Here is a 22070-nt window from a genome sequence, read left to right on the forward strand (position 1 = left end):
TACATCTTCATACGAAATTTGTAGCTGTGTTTTAAATGGCTCATTTTTCAATCATAAATTCTGTCTTTAGACATAACACGTGCCATTTGATTTCCCTGAATACCGTTATACACCTCCAACAGAGGTTGGCATTGTTGACGGTTGCGTAATAAAGTGAAAAGGTACTGAATGTCGTAAGTAACGAACTTATCATCCTTTCCACTGTGCAGAGTTCTCAGGCCTACCAAGCGTTGATCTGAAATCCAATACTAGGAAGATTTGTTTCTCTACATCTACACTGGAGACCTTGTAAGACATCTATCTGCTTTACTGTTACAATAACGACATCTGTTCGAAGGATACCGTGCCAACTTGAGTATAAACGCTACGTTACCTGCAGCCCTCCCAAAGAAAAAAACCTCTTCCGCATCTAACGATGACTACCTTACAAGACGAGTGATCGAGACAGCATTAGCTTAATTTACCAAAATTTTCTATCGGTTTATACATAATCCAATATACATAAAACCTTGTAGCCTTACGTATTGCCTCTCAGACATTAATTATTATGCCGCCACGTTCCTCGCCAGATTCTGAAGAAAATGTTTCTTAAGAAATCCAGTTTCTAACATGGGATAGGATAACACCTTAGCTTCCACCTTAGCTCCATAGCAAACAAAGAGCATTCTGTGACAATATCAAGGAAGAATGTCAGTACGATCTCCGTTAGTATAAGAATTTTTGAAAGCGTAATTTAGTATTTAGGCCTTACCCCTGTAGTCTTCCGTTTTCATGCTATAATGCCCAGTGAATGGCTGTATAGGCGGCTTTGATCCGTTTACTGATTTAATATAAGATCAAAACTTTTGAAGTTTTTGTCAGACTGGTAAGTGACTTGAAAATTTGTGCCGGTCCGGGAATCGAACCCAGATTTCCCCCTTATCGCGACTGGTCGCCTTAACCGCTTCGGCCAAATGCTCACGCTCCCAGGCCGTTCCCATCTTCCATGTATCACACTATCAAAGTCCTTATATCGTAGTTCACCAAATTAACCACCTAATGGTCTCAACATTACTTGGATCCTCTCAACAGGAAGAATGAGACAAAGAGGAATGAGTCGTCGTGTGGCCGCTTAGGCTTCTAATACTTACAGGCATGTCTGAAAGAACAGACACTGTTGATGATCGAAAGCTTTAGGAAATATTTTTGAAATTCTTTCAGACATGCTTGTAAGTATTACAAGCCTTGGCTGGTTCAAATGGCTCTGAGCACTATGGGACTTAACATCTGAGGTCACCAGTCCCCTAGAACTTAGAACTACTTAAACCTAACTAACCTAAGAACATCACACACATCCTTGCCCGAGGCAGGATTCGAACCTGTGACCGTAGCGCTCGCGAGGTTCCAGACTGAAGCGCCTAGAACCACTCGGTCACATCGGCCGGCCCTTGGCTGGAACACGACGATAACAAAAGTGTTCTCGATTGATTGTTGTCTCATCCTCCCTGTTTTGGGAATATAGGTAATTCTACGAGGATTAAGTGTTGAATTTTGTGGACTACGATATAAGGCAGTGCGACTTACGGAACTTTAGTCGATCCGGGGAGCACGCATGGATAGTCGTCGATCCGGGGAGCACGGATGGATAGCCGCAGTGGTTAAGGGGACCGCTCGCTATAAGCGGGAAATCAGGGTTCGAGTCCCAGTTCGGCACAGAAAGTTTCATACGTCACTGTTGGGTAGTAGGTCTATACCTAACACAGCTTCTGTTATGGAATACGGAGTCAGCGAATTAATTTCGAAAATATTTCGTACAGCTTTGAATCGTCAACAGTGTATTTTTTCAAACATGCACGTAAAAAAAAAAATCCTATAACGCTCACGCATGTCTCGCATTACGCTAATTTTAGCTACGTTCTTTTTTATTTTGTTTCCGGAGTGGCTTTCTAACATAGCTCGCGACGCGTTTTTTCCATCCCTCACGACTTTGCTCCGCACGAACCTGTCAAAGGTGTATGGTACAATACTCTTGAACTTTGGCCGTATACATTCAGTCTCAGACACAGTTGTATATTGTTGACTGTTCAGGTAATCTGAAATCTGTTTCATGTTACGATTACTAAGCAGAAATATGATAGTACAACGTCGTTATGTTCATAGATCCCTTTCTCTATGCTGAGTTTAAAAGTTCGAGTCTGTTTCTAACAAAGTCTAAGAGGTTACCATCACAAGTCGATCCTCTGATTAACTGCTCCACGTAATTTTTGCATTTAGAACCATTTCAGTCAATTCCCTGTAACTAATAATCGTCATAATGATTTAAGTCTCCCACTGTAAAGCTGGTAAGTTTAAGTCTCACCCAAATACTACAACAAGACCAGGAATTCTCAGATATACAAAACGGTCTGTCTCATCTATAATGTGATCTGGTGGACCTACTTTGTTATGGAATTATCGAAAATGGTGAGGAACTGCTTGAGGGAGTTCTGGTACATGACGTTGACGTTGCTCATCTCGACGATGAGGAAGTAGAGGATGGAGCCGCGTGCCGCCACGGCTCGAAACTCCTCGCGTGCCACCGTGATCTTGCGCTCTGTGTGCGCCGCCACCTTCAGCTTCTGGTTCACCTGCTCAGCCGTCGTCTTCGTTTCTTGCAGAACCCGTATCAGCGCTTCGTCGTCCACCAGAGAGCCCTGCAATCAGATTTCACTTTCAGGTGCGACCGAGCTCCTACTCAACCAGCATGCTTAAGAGAGATCTAAAAAAAAAAACCTAGTTAGATGTGGGGTTACTATAGTTGGAGTCACGGACATTGGCGGTCTAGTTTAGACGTGTTCTGCGCATCTACGTCACGCATTCTCCGACAGCCGCGTTCAGTAGTGTTCTGAGCGGACTGTGGTAGTCAGTGCGAGCATTAAAGGTGAGCGTAGCAAGTTATCAAGTGAATTTTTATTCCAGCTGTTGCGAGCTGTTATCGCTGATGGCGGTGCTAAGCGTCAAATTCTACATAAGTAAGCGAGAGACATACTTCATAGGATACATGCTTTCTTCAAACGCAAAACGTGTGTATGCGCGTTCTTCAGCTGTCGCTTAGAATCGGCAACAATACAATCCCCGTCGGAGCGTCGGTCAGTATGAAGCGCCATCGTTCGTGATGCGGCCTATAGTGTTTTAAAATGTGTCATTTGTTACTGGTAATACAAACTTATCACACAAACTGGTTGAGTGGATCTTTCACTCAGAGAGTTTAAATTAACAGGGATGTGAAAAAATGAAATACAATAAAGTATTCATTCTTTGACTTTTATTTTTGTGAAGGAAAATCTTAACAATAGTGACTTGAATCGTTTCGTTTGCAATTTGATAATCAGTCACCTTCAGAAAGGAGGATTTACAATTATTTTGCAGAATTTTGCAGAGGGGAAACTTCTGTCTGGTCGACCAAAAAGTATCAGTGTTGTGTGAAGCATGACTGAAGAGGATGACACAGTAAGATACAGGTGTGTCGGTTTGATTTTGCATGAAAATTTAGCTGCGAAAAATATCTGTTGCTGATGGATAACACACTATTTGATCGAAGGTCAAAAATAGGCTTGTATGAACTGGATGAGGACATGCTCAGAAAAGTCGACAGAGGAAACGCAAAATCTAGATGCAACAATTTAACAGGATACAATACTTACACACTGCAAACGGAATGGAACTTTATGGAGTGAGAGCATATGTGATGTTGTTTCAGTGATCAGTATGAGGTTGTACCCTCTCTGGCCTGGATGCGTGCACATATTCGGTTGGGAAGGGTGTTATAAAGTTGTTGTATCCACTCCGGGGGCAAGCTGGCTTAGAAATGTTGTAGCTGGTCCTCTAGAGACTGAATAATGGAGTAGATATATTTTTCCAGTTTTGGCGCACTAATGCAATTTTACATTTTCTAAGTAATTTAACTGATTTTTTAAAAATTCAGTATATTTAATTAAATCAACCGGTTTTTATAATGTTAACTAAATTACCTATTTCTTACAATAAAACAACTAAATACAATAAACACTTGATTCCTAACTTCATTAATTAATTTACTATGTGATTGTAGCACAAAATCATCTATTAAATAATTAAAGTAAGTTAATTTTTAATAAATCACACTGCGAAAATAAGTAAATTAATTAAAATATATTAGATAACAAAAGTAAATTATTTTAAAAATTTCAGTTTTTATTATTTTATATCTTTCTAAAAATGTTTCAGAAATGTATATAAGTATGAAGTTAACACTTCTGTAATTTTTTAAAGTTTTTCATTCGTTTATATAGAAAGAAAATTAATAATTAAAAAATTTCAGTGAGTAATCTATGTTGTGCATCATACGTAAGATTCACTTTTCGATACATAATTATATAAGTAAGTGTATCATTTGGAATTGTATCATTAAAAATTACACAAAGTTTCATATTTGTTTTTGTGTAGTTAAAACATTTTTTCTACATGTGATATTGATTACATAAATTGGATAATTAGTTATAAAACTAAATAGATTAATATGAATACCTGGTTTTAGTAAAGTAATGATTTTAAAATCTAAAAATGCATCACATGCTTTTAGAAAATTATTTGGTGGATTAATATTCCACATTTCTTGAGGAAAAACATTAATTTAACTTTTTTTAAGTATATATGCTGTAGTTTAACATGATAAAATAATGATGAATCAACTAATTGATTATTTTTTCGATTTGTTTGAAAAACAAAATAACCAAATATGGCATATCAAATTCTATAATATTATGGTAATTTGTTACATCTAATTCTAAACCACTTTTACCAGATAATCAATTAATTTCTTCTGTTTGAAGTTCATAAAAGGAAATAGGAATTTTAGGATTTTTAAAATAATTTCACGTTGTTCAAGTTCATAATTTGGTTCATATTTATCAACTGGTACACGAATTTCCATAGATTCTATAATAATTGTACTTTCTTTAAGAAGAGTGTCTTTTATTTCAAGACCAGCATCATTTTTATCAAACCAACATAAAATTACATCTCCAGAAGGTGAACTACATCTAAAACTTACTGTCAAGTTTCCCTCAAACATAATTTCTTTATAATCTTTAAAAAATCCACCAAGTAATGATAATGGATAAAGTACTTCATTTGTTTTACTACTTATTTTACCTTTATTAAGAATATGTCCTTCTAAACTTATTTTGTCAGTAACAGATGAAGTTATACAGCTAGTCAAATGAAGTATTTGAAATTCAAGATGTAATTTATTCGAATTTAATTACATTTAAATTAAAATTTCTAAAAGGGATTTTTAATATGAAGAACTATAGAAGGCAAAATATCGAGATCTATAATTAGTTGAAAAAGTTGAAAAAAGAAAGACAATGTAGTTTATGTGAACTGATTAGGTTTTGATAATTGATATAAAAGTTGGATAAATAAAGATAAAGTAATTTTGTAAAGAAATAATTTACTACTAAGTTTAACAATTAATCATTTATTAAAGAATTATCTTTTTAAAAGAGTTAGTTTACTATGTAGTTTAAATATGATTCAGTTATTTAAATCAGTATAATTCTTTCCATCAAATTTCGAATGTTAGCCTCTTGTGCTTCAATTATTTAATCGCTTAATTGAATTATTTCATCGTTTAATGGAATTTTCTAACCTTTCAGTTCAATTTTCTCATCTTTTGATTGAATTATTTTATCTTTCATTTTAATTCTATTATCTTTTATTTTATTATTTCATTGTTTAATTTATTCAATGTTTGTAGTTTTTGTGCATAATAAGCTTTGTGCTTTATTTGACTTTTGTAAAATTATATTTGACCTTTGTAGAAAGATTCCATTATATAGAAAATTCTTATATGAAAAAATTTTATTTATTTTACATAGAAATAACTTTATTACATTTGTAAATACTAATAAAAACCATATGGTAATATGTCTATTTTATTTTGCAATAAATACCTTTTATTATTTCAAATACGTTTTTTCACATTGAATCAAATTAAATGTTCTGTATTATACTTTATTGTTAAAAGTTCTTCAATTACTTTTACATTCCAACAATTTTTTTAAATATTATATATATTATCAGTTGGACAATGACTTGGATCAAACTAATCAGTCAATAATGTTATATCTTCATAAAAGTCATCCATTTGAATATTGTAAATATGGCTATCTGTATAATGATAACATAATTAATTTTTTCTCGAAATATAGTTTTGATAACTCTATAGTGGAATTAATGCATTAATTCATTAGATAAATCAAGCATACTTAATTCCACATAAATAGGTTTACCAGTGTTATTTTAGTTTTATTCATATTAATAATAGCAAGATTTTAATTAAATATAGTTCAAAATTTAGAGTTTATTTAAGCTACAAGTATATCACAAACTTTACTATATGAACATTATTCTGTATCTTGTTAAATTTCTTATACTCTACATTGTTCTTCCAAATAACAATTTTTTATTAAATTATACAAATCTTTTTCAAAATTATTGTTAGCCTTTATTCTTAACTGCGTTTTTAAATGTATATATTTATTAAACCAATTAGTTTATGTAAATTTTAAAACTTTATGTATGTTTGTAAGTTGCATTCCTGAATATAAAAATAGATTAAGATGTCTATAATGTACTACAAAATTATATTTTTCATTTAAAGTATTTATAATATACTTTCATTTGTACCTGGAACAAATTTTTATTCAGGTGCTAATGGTAAATCTTTATGTAAATCATGCAGTTCTTTTGGAAATTCTAAATCTTCGTCATAATATATCCATTATCACAATTGTTTGAAATTATATTTATGTTTGTAAAATTATAAATATTTCATTCGTCTTATTGAAACCATCATATGGTAAATATTGATACATAGCATAACCTTATAAATTATTTGCAATTAGATAAATTATATAATTTGATATTTCTTTAGTATTAGAATTTTTAAAAATATTTATTATTTGCTTTCCGATATTATTTACAACCTTTTTAAATTCCTCCTCTTATTCCTGTTTTAAACATTAAAAGTCTATCATAGTCATATAATAATTCAATTTTCTGTTCAGTGTTTTAACATTACATCCTGACATAAACCTGCAGCTGTAAAATACCAAGAAGAATATAGATTATATGTTTGTATACATGTTTGTATAATATTTTCAAAAACATATCTTAACAATATCACATCAGTTATAAGACATCATGATATTCACCAAGAATTTTTGTACTGAATTACTCCCAAATCGATTTTACATATCTATAATCTTCATCAGGTATATTACACTCATTTAATTACCTGTAAAATTTTAGTTTTTTTGAAAATTGTTTTTTCAATTTTTTCCAAGAATTACTATAATCATATGATTAAACACTTTTTCTAATTAATAAGTTAAATAATTTTAGAGAAAAAACTTTTTAATATTTTGTAGTTCATTTTTGTTTAAATTTGTTGACTGTTTATCACAGGATTAAGCAGTAGTTCTAATTGTATCAATAAATCTAAATTTTAATATTTCTGTATGTTTACCAAAACTAATGTATTTACTTTAATTGGTTGGCATTAATTCTATTTTTTATTATGATAATCAAATCCCATTTACAAAAAGATTAGATTCATAACCAGGTTAACTATATAACTAAATAAGTACAAAATCACATTTTAATTTTAAATTTCAATTATTTAATAATGGAGGAATATATTTTGCAGTTACATGATCATGATGACGAACGTTTTCATTAGGTTTTATATAAATACTTTTATACAATGTTCAAAATTTAGAACTTTTAGGTATTTAACTTCTTTAGGTGTAAGTGGTTTCTTTCCTTCAATTTCAAAATAAATTTTTCAAATTTCTTCAACTTGTTTCATACATCTAACAAATTTTTTATGACAGTTTGTTCTTCTATGGGCAACAGGATATTTTTGATTTCCATTTATATATTTAATATAATAACAAAATCCACTTTGTTCATGTTGATATTTCATTGTATATGGTTTTTCAGGATTTGTTTCATGATTTTCCATTTTTAAAAATAAACTTTGAACATCAGCATGAATAACGAATGGAACCTATTTGTGTTTATTGATAATTTTTGAAATAAACTTATTCTCCTTCACACAGCATTTCAACTTTTAATGGTTTTTAGAGTAAACATTTTAGTGTATGATTATCTATATTTCCTTTACAATTATAATGTAGTAAAATAAATCAGAAACAAATTTTACTTTTTCATGGCTATTAATTTGACTTGATAGAAGTGTAGATAAATTTTTTAGTAACGAAAACGTGAATTATTATGGTTTTTGAAATAAGTTGATTCAAATGTATTTCCTTTTTAGTATTTGTAATTTTTACTGGATACAATTGATATTTTCACATCTTTATAATCTAATGAATAAACATTAATACATGCTTGAATTATATTTTCAATTTTTGGAATATGATGAACTAATACAGGAAATTAAAATTTTCAAGTTTTTTTTCAAGATTAAGACCAACCTTTTTATATTTCGTGATTCTTTCAGCATCTCTATCTACAGGAAACGAAGCTGAATTTATAGGCCATAGAAAACATTTCGGATCATTATTTTTTACATTAATAGAACCTTTTTTGTTTTTTATTTAGGTAAAACAATTTAAGTCGTTCCTTTAAGTGGAATATATTATTAATTGCTAGTTTTATTCCTATAATTCTATTTCATGTCCATCCTGATCCTTGTGCTTGAAAATTAGAAATTTACTCTAAAATATGTTTTTTACCATGTTTAAATTTTTCACTAAAATGTTTTTCCGTTAAAATGGTATAGTATCGTGTTTGTTGATCAAAACTTGAATTTTTCATTAATTTTTTATGTTTCTAGATTATATTCACAATATAAATTAAAATTTATCTTTAAACCATTATGTACTTTTAAATAGGCTTTAACCATTTCAATTATATTTGTTTTTAATGCAGTTAGGAAATGATTAGGATCAGGTACATCTATTGTATTTCCAAAATTTATAATTTGTAATCTATTTTCAATTTTTTTGCAAATAAATAATCTTTAATTATTTTTTAGCACTTGGTTTCAGTATTACTAATATGTTTGTAGAAGAGGAAAATATTGCTTTTAATGGTTTATGTTTAATGTTAGAAAAACATCATAAATATCAGAAGCCGATAAATTTTTTCAAAAACTTTGACTCACTTTAGATATATTATTATTTTTAATTGAATTTGTTGGATTTTCACTTACTTGTTAAGTTACTTTACTTCAGTTACTTTAGTTACTTCAGTTATTAAATGTTTATAATTTTCACTTACTTCAGATTTTTATTATTTTAACAATATTTGTATTATTTCCACTTACTTGAGACGTATTATTTTTAACAATATTTCTATAATGTTTAATAAAAATTTTAATTAAATCAGCTTTACAATAATCTGAATATCCATGTTAATTATTTAGTTTTCAAATTTCATGAAGTATATCAACAGTGAATTGTTCTAGTTGAGCACCAATATATCTTTCCATTTCGCTCTTTATTTATTAAAAAAATTATTGGTTCTGTAAAAAAATATTTTCTAAGATAACGATAATTATGTAATAGATGTATAAGCATTATTATTTAGTATGTAATTAATCACAAATAGAATTTGTTTATTATTTAGTTAACAATTAGTGTTTAAAGTTTACTTAATAATATTGAAAAATATAAAGAATTTAATTTGAAAATCAATTTGTTTAACAATAAATTAGTTTTTGAAGAATTAATTTTAATGATTGATTTAGTTAATCAAAAAATTATTATTATTTATTAGAAAATTTATCATCAAGTTCAAAGTTGTTTTCTCTTTCTTAAGCTTATATATTTTAAAGTACATTTATTATTATGTTTATCTTCGTGAAGGTTTTATATAAATCAGTTTTAATTTTCTGTCTTGTGACAACTGTAACATTTCTTTTACTATGTAGTTGTTTCTTCAGTTACAACTTTAATTAATCTTTTTAGATGTATTTTTGTATGTTCTTCACTTGTATTTAGTCATAAATGTTCTTTGAAATAATATTTAGCAACACTTTTTCCACACACACAAGAAATTCGATTTTTATTGTAATTTTTTCCATGACATTTATTTATACATCTTCTATATATAGTGCTATAACACTTTTTTATATATTTCTTAATATAAAATAATCAATTGTTTTCTCTGTATTTCAAGATTTATAATATGTAATTTTCATGGTTTTTTCTTGAGAACTTCTTCGTTTATAAAAAAAATTAATACATATATAAAAAGTAAACATTTCTAATTGTTACATTTTTAAATTTTAGTTTTAAATTATTCATATACACTATTTTAATAATAAGAATCATCAGAATCATCTTCAGATTCATAATACTGATGTGTAAATTGGTGAATTACATCAAACAAAGGATCAAAATATTTTATTGCTACTGGAAAAGAATCAAATATAGCTACAATATCTTCTAATGTTGTTTCTTTATTTTTAATAATACTGATATAAAGTTGACAATTTTCTTTTTCCTATCTGAAATTTATGATTTAAATTTTTTTTAGCAATTTGATTATTATGTACATCACTTAAGCAAACAGGACAATAATATCTATTTCACATAGGGTGATTATTTGATAAGTATCTTTTTCTTTAGCTTGCATTTCTGTTTTGTTCTGCATTTATAACTAATAATTTTTATTATATATAAAAAAATAGAAAAAGAATAATTTTCAACGAATCATTTAGCTATAAGTTCAAAACTACAATTTTTAAAAATATGTTTTTTTAAACTACAAATTAATTTTTGTAAAACTAATAAAAAAAATTTTCGTTGTGAATGGTAAGTACTTAAATGAAAAAGCTAAATAATTTAATTATTTCTGAAGAAATTAGTAAAGTAAATGAACTAGAGATTAATGTTTTATTTAATATTATGAACTGCAATTATTTAAATACTAGATTTGGAGAACAACTTTGTCTAGAACTTAATAAGGATTTTAAAGTTAGTTTACCAAATAGATTTTCTAAATTAATCGATGATCTTGTTTTTGAAATAATTAATAAAGGACAAATGAAACTGAAATATTAAAGAATTTAGAAACTTAAAAATAGAAATGAGGAATTCCATGTTGTAGAATTCACAGTGTGATTTTTAAAATAATGTACTTTCTTAACTAATAGAGTTTAATTAATTTACTTACCTTCACAACGTGATTTTTAAAAAATAATATACTCTTTTAACTAATATATTTTAATTAATTTACTTATGTTAACAATGTGATTTTTTTAAAATAACTTACTTTTATTATCTAATACATGTTATTGTAATACAATCATGTAGTAAATTATATAATGAAGATAGAAATCAATCGTTTATTGTATTCAATTGTTTTATTCTAAAAAATAGTTATTTTAGTTAATGTTATAAAAATTGGTTGATTTAATGAAATATACAGAATTTTTAAAAATCTGTTAAATTACTTAGAAAATGGAAAGTTGTGTTAGTGCACCAGAACTGGCAGAATATATCTACTTAATGGCAGTGGGACAGAGTTGATATCGAGCTGATCCCACAGATACAGATCTTAGGACCTTGCTGACCATGGGAGTATCTCAAAATCACACAGACAGAGACATGTGCTATGTCGGGAAGAGCATTGTTCTCTTTAAAAATGGCGCTACGATACTGTTGCATGAGAGGTATCACATAAGGATGCAGTATGTGTGTGACATACTGTTGTGCTATCAGAGTTTACTACCCAGTGGCTCTCCACACCATGACTCTAGCAGTAACACTGCTGTGCCTGTGTAAAACATTAGACGTACAGAACCTCTCCCCAGGTGCGGCCATACTCGTCAACGAGGTCATCCAGGATAGTTTAGACCCACTGTTCGTTGCTCAATACTATGTGACGCCATCGAGCTGCAGGACATGTTTCCCAGTCACGGCACCATTTCAAACACTGTTGCTGTGTGTTGTGGTGTTAACGCCAGTCTACACATGGGATGGTAATTCTTTAGTCCGACTGCTGGTAGCCCCTGACTAACGGTGTGGGATGACAATGTTGCAGGGAGTTCATTACTTGTTCTTGGTTCCCAAACACGATGTGAAGGGCTTAGGACGCACTTGTTGCACAATACGTTGAGCCCCCGCTGTGGTGGTCAGCTGCAGTTCATCAGAAACTTTGTGGCAGCACGGTCTGTTCCCAACTGAAGAAAGCTAACTCACCTTTGGTAATTTCATCTGCAGAAACATGCCTGTACAATGTTTATCGAGTAAAAAGTAATAAACATTAGCCACACTGCGCATGTCTACATAGTCCTAAATAATTCAGTTTCCAGGTCTGACTAAACTACTAAATGAGGGAAAGTCACTGACTACAAACATCGATATATTTTCGCTTTCAAACACAAATTTACCCCATCAAGACCGTTCTAGTTTGTGGTTTTCAACATTTATCAAGGAAGAACTCAGTATGTACTAAGTCATGCACAATCGCATATTAGCAGCCTATTTAAGGCTTTCAAGCTCACTTGATATGAAATTACACATGGATTTTCTACAGTTAAACTGCATGTACAATACCTTGTGAATGATGTTCGCTTTGACCTTAGAAACTTCGCAGCACGCCACAGGGAATTCTATTTATTCGTAAAATAATCACAGTTTGCACAGAAAAAAATCCGAAAGCTGTACAATTTCTGATTTACGTTTGTTGGGTATCATTGTCAGATATCTTTTATCTCTTCTACATTTCACACTCACTCGAAATTAAAACATTCTTACGGCGTTTTGATGAGGGCTGGATCCACAACGTTTGTGAAATTTTTGAATGAAGTCATTCCGCTTTAGGCTGTTAAAATATTAATTGCTAATGCAGTTTCGACACATGGCCAGTTGCAAGCATTCTGAAAGCAGTCACAAAATAAAATGTACAGTGGTTAAAAATTAAAAAAAAGATTTAAAACTTAAAATTCCTTAACGGTTTCTAACAGAAACACTAAACTCAAGATCTCCTGTAGCAGATGTGCTGGGTATGTCATAATGATGGCTAAGATTCTAGTATATAGGGTCGATAACACGTGGTTTGTGGGATATGTACGCAGAGAGGACAAAAGTGACAAAATATGTATTGAATAAAAAAAGCAGAATCAGCAAATAAAACTGAAAACGTGAATTAGAAGTAGGTAATAGCCAAAAAAATAAGAACAAGTACATCTAATCATAACCGATACGTCATTCGGTGAAATTAAAGTGACCTATCTAGTGACAGGAACCAATATTTTCAAATATGAATATAACATGATCAGGAACCCTAAATATAATTAGTAAGATACATACAGTAGAGTTCGCGCAAAAAAAAAAAACATGTAATGTCAAGCAAGCGACGATAAATGTGATCATTCTCCTTTAAAGTAAGTGATAGCTAGATCCGTAAATACTCATACAGCTAATCACAGTCAATAAGTCATCTAAGAAAAATGAAATGACTTCCTAAGCATATTAAAACAACAGTTATAAAACATGAGTGTAGAAGAGGTTCAAAAATCCCACGTGTAGACAAAAGCAGCGATCCAACACACAAAACAAGTGTAAGCGTTAGGAAAAGAGTGAAATACGTCCGCACTGGCTGAGGACTCAAGTACATGAGGCAGAAGGAACTGCCCTCTGTCCTACAAGACACTCTAGCGGCCACACACATGACTCGGTTCGCGCGTTCCCTATTGGTTAACAGGATGGTATGGGTACGCCAGGTCATTCAGTAGAGGGCTCAAGGTGTTCCTTGTCAGCAGCTTTTACCGGAATGAGCTGCTTCTATCATGAAGGATAGACCGTCAGAGATAGAGCACCTCGTGTTTCTGCTGCTTATAAGGCGAGAACACTGTTCGTTTGTTATATACACTCCTGGAAATTGAAATAAGAACACCGTGAATTCATTGTCCCAGGAAGGGGAAACTTTATTGACACATTCCTGGGGTCAGATACATCACATGATCACACTGAGAGAACCACAGGCACATAGACACAGGCAACAGAGCATGCACAATGTCGGCACTAGTACAGTGTATATCCACCTTTCGCAGCAATGCAGGCTGCTATTCTCCCATGGAGACGATCGTAGAGATGCTGGATGTAGTCCTGTGGAACGGCTTGCCATGCCATTTCCACCTGGCGCCTCAGTTGGACCAGCGTTCGTGCTGGACGTGCAGACCGCGTGAGACGACGCTTCATCCAGTCCCAAACATGCTCAATGGGGGACAGATCCGGAGATCTTGCTGGCCAGGGTAGTTGACTTACACCTTCTAGAGCACGTTGGGTGGCACGGGATACATGCGGACGTGCATTGTCCTGTTGGAACAGCAAGTTCCCTTGCCGGTCTAGGAATGGTAGAACGATGGGTTTGATGACGGTTTGGATGTACCGTGCACTATTCAGTGTCCCCTCGACGATCACCAGAGGTGTACGGCCAGTGTAGGAGATCGCTCCCCACACCATGATGCCGGGTGTTGGCCCTGTGTGCCTCGGTCTTATGCAGTCCTGATTGTGGCGCTCACCTGCACGGCGCCAAACACGCATACGACCATTATTGGCACCAAGGCAGAAGCGACTCTCATCGCTGAAGACGACACATCTCCATTCGTCCCTCCATTCACGCCTGTCGCGACACCACTGGAGGCGGGCTGCACGATGTTGGGGCGTGAGCGGAAGACGGCCTAACGGTGTGCGGGACCGTAGCCCAGCTTCATGGAGACGGTTGCGAATGGTCCTCGCCGATACCCCAGGAGCAACAGTGTCCCTAATTTGCTGGGAAGTGGTGGTGCGGTCCCCTACGGCACTGCGTAGGATCCTACGGTCTTGGCGTGCATCTGTGGGTCGCTGCGGTCCGGTCCCAGGTCGACGGGCACGTGCACCTTCCGCCGACCACTGGCGACAACATCGATGTACTGTGGAGACCTCACGCCCCACGTGTTGAGCAATTCGGCGGTACGTCCACCCGGCCTCCCGCATGCCCACTATACGCCCTCGCTCAAAGTCCGTCAACTGCACATACGGTTCACGTCCACGCTGTCGCGGCATGCTACAAGTGTTAAAGACTGCGATGGAGCTCCGTATGCCACGACAAACTGGCTGACACTGACGGCGGCGATGCACAAATGCTGCGCAGCTAGCGCCATTCGCCGGCCAACACCGCGGATCCTGGTGTGTCCGCTGTGCCGTGCGTGTGATCATTGCTGGTACAGCCCTCTCGCAGTGTCCGGAGCAAGTATGGTGGGTCTGACACACCGGTGTCAATGTGTTCTTTTTTCCATTTCCAGGAGTGTATTTTTACAAGCTTCCAACAGGAGTGACTTATTTACAGATACCTGTGTAGTTACTATATTATTTTTGCAATTTCTTGCGTGTTTGAATGCTTACTAGGCACAACCTTTTATTTTAATTTTAATAACAGCGTAGCGTACAGTGACGCCGTTGTTATCTACCCTCACATCGTAGAGGCTTTTGTCTGTTTTGGTTAGTGTAGCTCAGTGTCGGTTAGACAGTCAGTGAGAGAGCGCTTAGAATTCCTGCTGCTAATAAGCCAAGTACACCGTTCGTTTGTCACATATTTTTACGAGTTTCAGAAGCAGTCATGCATAGGAACTGTGATTGATTTGTACAGATGAGAACTGAGTTGGCAACCCTTTGCTCACAGCTTCAGGCTGCGTTGGCTTCCATCACACAGCTCGAGGCTGCTGCCAAGGGGTTGGACGTGGGGATGCGAGGGACGTCGAGCACGTCCCACGTGTCTCCCGATCGGTCCACTGATGTGGCCGCCACAGGTACTGCCTGTACTGAGGCTAACCCCTCACCGATGGTCGAGTGGAAGATTATTCCCAAGTCTGGCAGGCAGCCAAAAACTTTTCGAGAGGCCGATCGAAGGGCCTCCCCAGTGCGTTTGACGTACAGCTTTCTGGCGTTATCTGTGGCTGACGATGTCTGTAAGCCAGATGCAGTCGCCACCCTGTTCCAGAGGAAGCTTCTCGGCCCGCAAGGTCTAGGCATTCACAGAGGGTGGGTTTGCTGGTAATTGGAAGCTCCAACGTTAGGCGTGTATTGGGGCCCCTTAGGAACATGGCTACCAAGGAGGGGAAGGAAGCCAGTGTGCGCTCCGTGTCATTCCGGATGTGGAAAGGGTGCTTCCGGATGCCATGAAACGTACAGGGTGCAGCTAACAGCAGGTGGTGAGTCATTTCGGTACCAATGACGTGTGTCGCTTTGGATTGGAGGAGATTCTCTCTGGTTTCGGGCGGCTAGCGGAAATAGTAAAGACTGCCAGTCTCGCTTCGGAGATTAAGGCGGAGCTCACCATCTGCAGCATTGTCAATAGAACCGACTGTGGTCCTTTGGTGCAGAGCCGAGTGGAGGGTCTGAATCAGAGGCTCCGGCGGTTCTGTGACCGTGTAGGCTGCAGATTCCTTGACTTGTGCCATCGAGTGGTGGGTTTCCAGGTTGCACTTAATGGGTCAAGAGCCCATTACATACAGGAGGCAGCTACACGGGTAGTGGGGGCTGTGTGGAAGGGACTGGGCGGTTTTTTTTTAGGTTAGGAGGTCTCAGGAAATCACAGAAAGGGCGTCTGTCTGAAAGGGAGCAGGTAAAACACAGTAAGGTAGTTGTAGAAACGATCGGTATTTTACTTGTAAATCGTCGTAGCTGTGAGAACCAGAGCTCCAAACCCTAATAGAAAGCACTGAAGCTGAAATAGTTATAGGTACAGAAAGCTAGCTGAAGCTGGAAATAAGTTCAGCCGATTCTTTTTCAAACGATCTAACAGTATTCAGAAAGCATAGGTTAAATACAGTTTGTTGTGAAGTATTTATTGCTATCAGAAGTAGTTTGCCTTCTAGTGAAACTAAAGTAGATAGTTACTGCGAAATAGAATGGGTAGAGGTTATACCTGACAAACTGACTAAACTATTAATTGGATCATTTTACCGACCCCAGCGACTCAGAAGATATAGTTGCTGACCAGTTCAAAGAAAACTTGAGTCTCACTCCAACTAAGTACCTCACTCATACAATTATAGTCGGTGGTGACTTCAATCTACCCTCGATATGCTGAAAAAATTATACGTTAAGAGCCGGTGGCAGGCATAGAACGTCATCCGAAATTCTACTGAATGCTTTCTCAGAAAATTATTTTGAACAATTAGTTCATGAGATCACTCGAAGCGTACGTAAATGGTTTCGAAAGCGTACTTGAGCTCTTAGCAACAAATAATCCTCGACAAACAGTGAGTATCGTAACGAATACAGGGATTAGAGACCACAAGGCAGTTGCTGCTAGGCTGAATACCGTGACACGTGCAACCATCAAAAAGAAACGCAAAGTATATCTATTTAAGAAAGATGATACAAATGCTCTTAACGCCTTTTTAAGAGACAGTCTTCACTCCTTCCGATCTGATCATGTAAGCGTAGAAAAGTTGTGAAATGATTTCAAAGAGATAATATCGACAGCAACTGAGAGATGTATACCACATAAATTAATAAGTGATGGTACTGATCCCCCATGGTACACAAAACAGGTTAGGTCGCTGTTGCAGAAGCAGCAAAAAAAGCATGCCAAATTTAAAAAAAAAACGCAAAATCCTCAACACTGGCAAAGTTATGCATAAGTTCGAAATATGGCGCGTACTTCAATGCGAGATGCTTTTAATAATTTCCACAATGAAGTTCTTTCTCGAAATCCGGCAAAAAACCCAAAGAGATTCTGGTCATACATAAAGCACACCTGTAGCAAGACTCAGTCAGTACCTTCACTACGGGATAACAACGGTGAAGTCACTGATGACAGTGCCACTAAAGCACAGTTATTAAACACGGTTTCTCGAAACTCCTTCACCATAGAAGACGAAGTAAATATTTCTGAGTTCCTATAAAGAACAACTGCCAAGATGAGAAACATAGAAGTAGATACCCTCGTTGTAGCAAAGCAGCTTAAATCACTTAATAAAGCCAAGACCTCCGGTCCACATTGTATACCAGTCAGGTTCCTCTCAGAGGATGCTGATACAATAGCACCATATTTAACAATTACATACAACAGCTCGCTCACAGAAAGATCAGTACCTAAAGACTGGAAAATTCCTCAAGTCTTACACCAAAACCCAAAAAGGGAAGTAGGAGTAATACGATGAATTACAGGCCCATATCACTAACGTCGTTTTGCAGTAGTGTATTGGAGCATGTACTATATTCGAAAATTATGAAGTACCGCGAAGAAAACAATTTATTTACAGATAATCAGCACGGATTCAGAAAATATCGTTCTTGTGAAACACAACTTGCTCTTTATACTCATGAAGTAATTAGTGCCTTCGACAGGGGATGTCAAAATGATTCCATATTTTTAGATTTCCAGAAGGCTTTCGACACCGCTCCTCACAAGCGTCTTCTAACCAAACTGCATGCCTAGGGAATATCGCCTCAGTTGTGCGGCTGGATTCGTGATTTCCAGTCAGAAAGGTCACATTTCGTAGTAATAGACGGATAGTCATCGAGTAAAACAGAAGTAATATCCGGCGTTCGCCAAGGAAGTGTTATAGGTCCCGTATTGTCCCTGATCTGCAGGGTGTCCCATTTATCTTGACCACCCTAAATAACTGTTTGTCCAGATGCAAATTACAAGATGTTTCAAGAAATTTTCTTCAGCCATCAGGGGGATATCAATCACCATTATTGCCTTCGTTGTAGCTTTGTTTTTTACAAAGATATGAACAGTGGTATTACTTTTTTAAATGGCACCCTGTATTTTTCATTTGGTAATTGATTTCCTCTCCTAAATACCTATTCAAAAATGTATCAAAGTGTACCATTCACTGAAACACAACGTTATTAATTACATAACACAACATTCACGTTGACGCTCCCAGCAGGTACTCTTGGTAATGGAACACATCCAAGTGCTGGCGTTGACAGAGGACAAATGTAAAAATAAGTAGAATGCACACCCATCATACTGTCAACCATCGTCAGTTGAAGAGTTGCATGAGTAGAACGTACACTAACGAAGAGAGGGTAGAAATGCTACTCATCTATGGGGAATGTAAGTTAGCACAACAGTAATTGCAATACTGTTTTCTTATGTAAGGGTACATTTAGTGCAGTAGTTTAGTCCTTTTAAATATTGTTGTGTAGAGTAGGCATACAGTAAAGGCTGTCCTTACTACGAACTGCATCGACATAACGATTCTTTTATTGTTGTTGTTAAAGGTAGATGAAATGCTACGCAGGCAGTAGAACTGTACAGGAGAGCAATATCCTGACAAGAACCCACCTTCCCGACGGATGTTTTCTCGCCTTGTTGCGACGCTTCGGGAAACGGGAAGTTTAAACCCACGACAACGCAGTCATCGTAGCATTCGCACAGACGAAGCTGCCGAAGTTACTGTTCTCGCTTCCGTTGCTATGAATCCGTATGTAAACACACGACAGCTTGAACACGAGCTTGGCATTCCTAAGACCAATATACATCGTATTCTTACACGTCACCGGTTCCATTCTTACCATGGACACCTACAGCAAGAAGTGCATGGAAATGATTTCCAGAATCGTGTATAGTTCTGTCAGTGAGCACAGCAGCAAATCCTCGCCAACCCGAACTTCTTCTCGAATGTTCTATTTACCGATGAATGTTCCTTCTCAAATGCCGACCGCTATGGACGAGCTGTTCTAGACGCTTCAGTCCGGAGCCGCGCTGCTGCTATTGTCGCAGGTTCGAATCCTGGCTCGGTCATGGATGTGTGTGAGGTTAGTTAGGTTTAAGTAGTTCTAAGTCTAGGGGACTGATGACCTCAGATGTTAAGTCCCATACGCTTAGAACCATTTGAACCATTTGAACCTTCTGAAACAAAGGATAGGTAAATGCAAGGAACATGCATTTTTGGTCCAGCGGTAACCCACGATGACTTAGACAGGTGGAACATCAGCGTCAATGGAGAGTTAATGTCTGGTGTGGGATGCTTGGAACTACAATTACTGGCCCTTATTACATCAATGGTAGTCTAAACGGCACAGCGTATGCCAACTTCCTCAGATGAATTCTTCCTCCTCTTCTGGATGAAGTGCCGCTAAGAACCAGAATGCTTATGTGGTATTAACACGGTGGATGTCCAGCACATAATGCTTTGCGTGCACATCGTGTTCTCAACCGAAGGTATCCTGCCAGATGGATTGGTCTAGGAGGAGCAGTTACTTGACCTGCTAGTTTTCCTGATTTAAATAAATCTTTTGGACGTTTTTTTTGGGGGGGGGGGGGATGAACTGAAGACGTCTATCACGATATTGCAGCACCTCCAGAGGACATACAGAAACATATCGTGCTTGCTTGTAATTCTCTTCAGCAGCAACACTGAAACCAGGAAATAATTCTCTCATTCAACGAGTGCACAAGTATATCGGTGTCCAGGGTCACCACTTTGAGCACCTTTGGATGTCCTACTCCTGGGCAATGGTGCAGGAGAGTCAAAGTCAATTTTGTGTTATGATTTTACTTGGTTTTCATTTGTTTTCTGACAACTCCAGCAACTGGACGAGTTTGTAATCCTGAGCTCAAAGTAAGCATTGTGTTATGTAATTAATAAAGAGTTGTGTTTCAGTGAATGGTACACTGTGATACATTTTTGAATAGGTCTTTAGGAGAGGAAATGAATTACCGAATAAAAAATACAGGGTGCCATTTAAAAAAGTAACACCACTGTTCGTATCTTTGTAAAAAAACAAAGCTACAACGAAGGCAATCATGCTAACTGATGTCCCCCTGACGGCTAAAGAACATTTGCTAGAAACATTTTGTAATTTTCATCTGGAGAAATAGTTATTTTGGGTGGTCAAGATAAATGGGACACCCTGTATATTAATGATATGGAGACAATGTGAGTAGCCGTCTTAGATTGTTTCCTGATGATTACTGTCATTTACCGTCTTGTAAAGTCATCAGATAACCGAAACGAATTGAAAAATGATTTAGATAAGATATCTGTATGGTGCGAAAAGTGGCAATTGACACTGAATAAAGAAAAGTGTGAAGTTATTCACAGGAGTACTAAAAGAAATGTGCTAAATTTTGATTACGCGATAAGTCACATAAATCCGAAGGCTGTAAATTTAACTAGATACTTAAGGATTTCAGTAAAAGAATAACCTAAATTGGAACGATTACACAGATAATGTTGTGCGTAGAGCAAATCAAAGACTGCGATTCATTGGCAAAACACTTAGAATGTGCAACAGGTCTACTAAAGACACTGCTTACACCACGCTTGTCCACCCTGGTTTGGAGTATTGCTGTGCGGTGTGGGAGCCGCATCAGGTGGGACTGACGTATGGCATCGAAAAGTACGCTTTTCAGGAAAATATAGAACCATCCGCCTCTAAACTTACATGCATCTGCGCTAAAGGATAACAGAGAGCTTACGGGGTGATCGATTGAGATGGGGCTGGAACTAGGTACGATTTAATGGCAGACTGATGATGCGTTCTAGAGAGGGAGAAGTTGCTGCAGGTCAATTTTTCCACTGTTCTGTCAGGATGCATCAGTCGAGTGACATAGCCTGCGTTCCGGTCGTATACAGCCACGTGTTCTGTATGTGGTTTAAAGCAATATCTACTTGTGATCGTTAACAGTTAACCTGTCGGTCATCAGAGGACTTCCATCTCATGTGTGGTGAAACGTGACACATGCCTCCAAACGAACTACGATTTATGCTTTATACTCCATCCCCCTGTCGCATCTGGGTGTAAAATCAAGACTTCAGCTTCATAACTAAGTTACATATAAGTGCTTGTGAGGCGATGCTATCTCCGTGTTTACGCTTACCTGACAGATGCGCTGTTTACAGAGTTAGTGGCTGTATGACTTGTAATTTTCACATGTCGGACGCTGCTGCTACGCGTTTATCTGTTTCCTTGTAAGAGGTATTCCATTACTAACGATTAGTTTATACAGGGTGTTACAAAAAGGTACGGCCAAACTTTCAGGAAACATTCCTCACACACAAAGAAAGAAAATATGTT

At 35.9% G+C, this 22070-nt stretch overlaps 1 protein-coding gene across 1 annotated transcript in view; it reads right to left on the bottom strand.

Moving 5' to 3' along the window:
* Positions 1-22070, bottom strand: part of LOC126298335 (dynein axonemal heavy chain 5) — a gene marked incomplete at its 5' end in the record, with an annotated part of 791472 nt that overhangs the window by 121013 nt on the left and 648389 nt on the right. The window contains one exon of the mRNA XM_049989632.1: positions 2419-2672. Within this exon, the coding sequence (XP_049845589.1) occupies positions 2419-2672 (254 nt within the window). The remainder of the gene's footprint in view (positions 1-2418; positions 2673-22070) is intronic.

This window comes from Schistocerca gregaria, chromosome X, assembly GCF_023897955.1.
Source record: "Schistocerca gregaria isolate iqSchGreg1 chromosome X, iqSchGreg1.2, whole genome shotgun sequence".
NCBI classification, from domain to species: domain Eukaryota; kingdom Metazoa; phylum Arthropoda; class Insecta; order Orthoptera; family Acrididae; genus Schistocerca; species Schistocerca gregaria.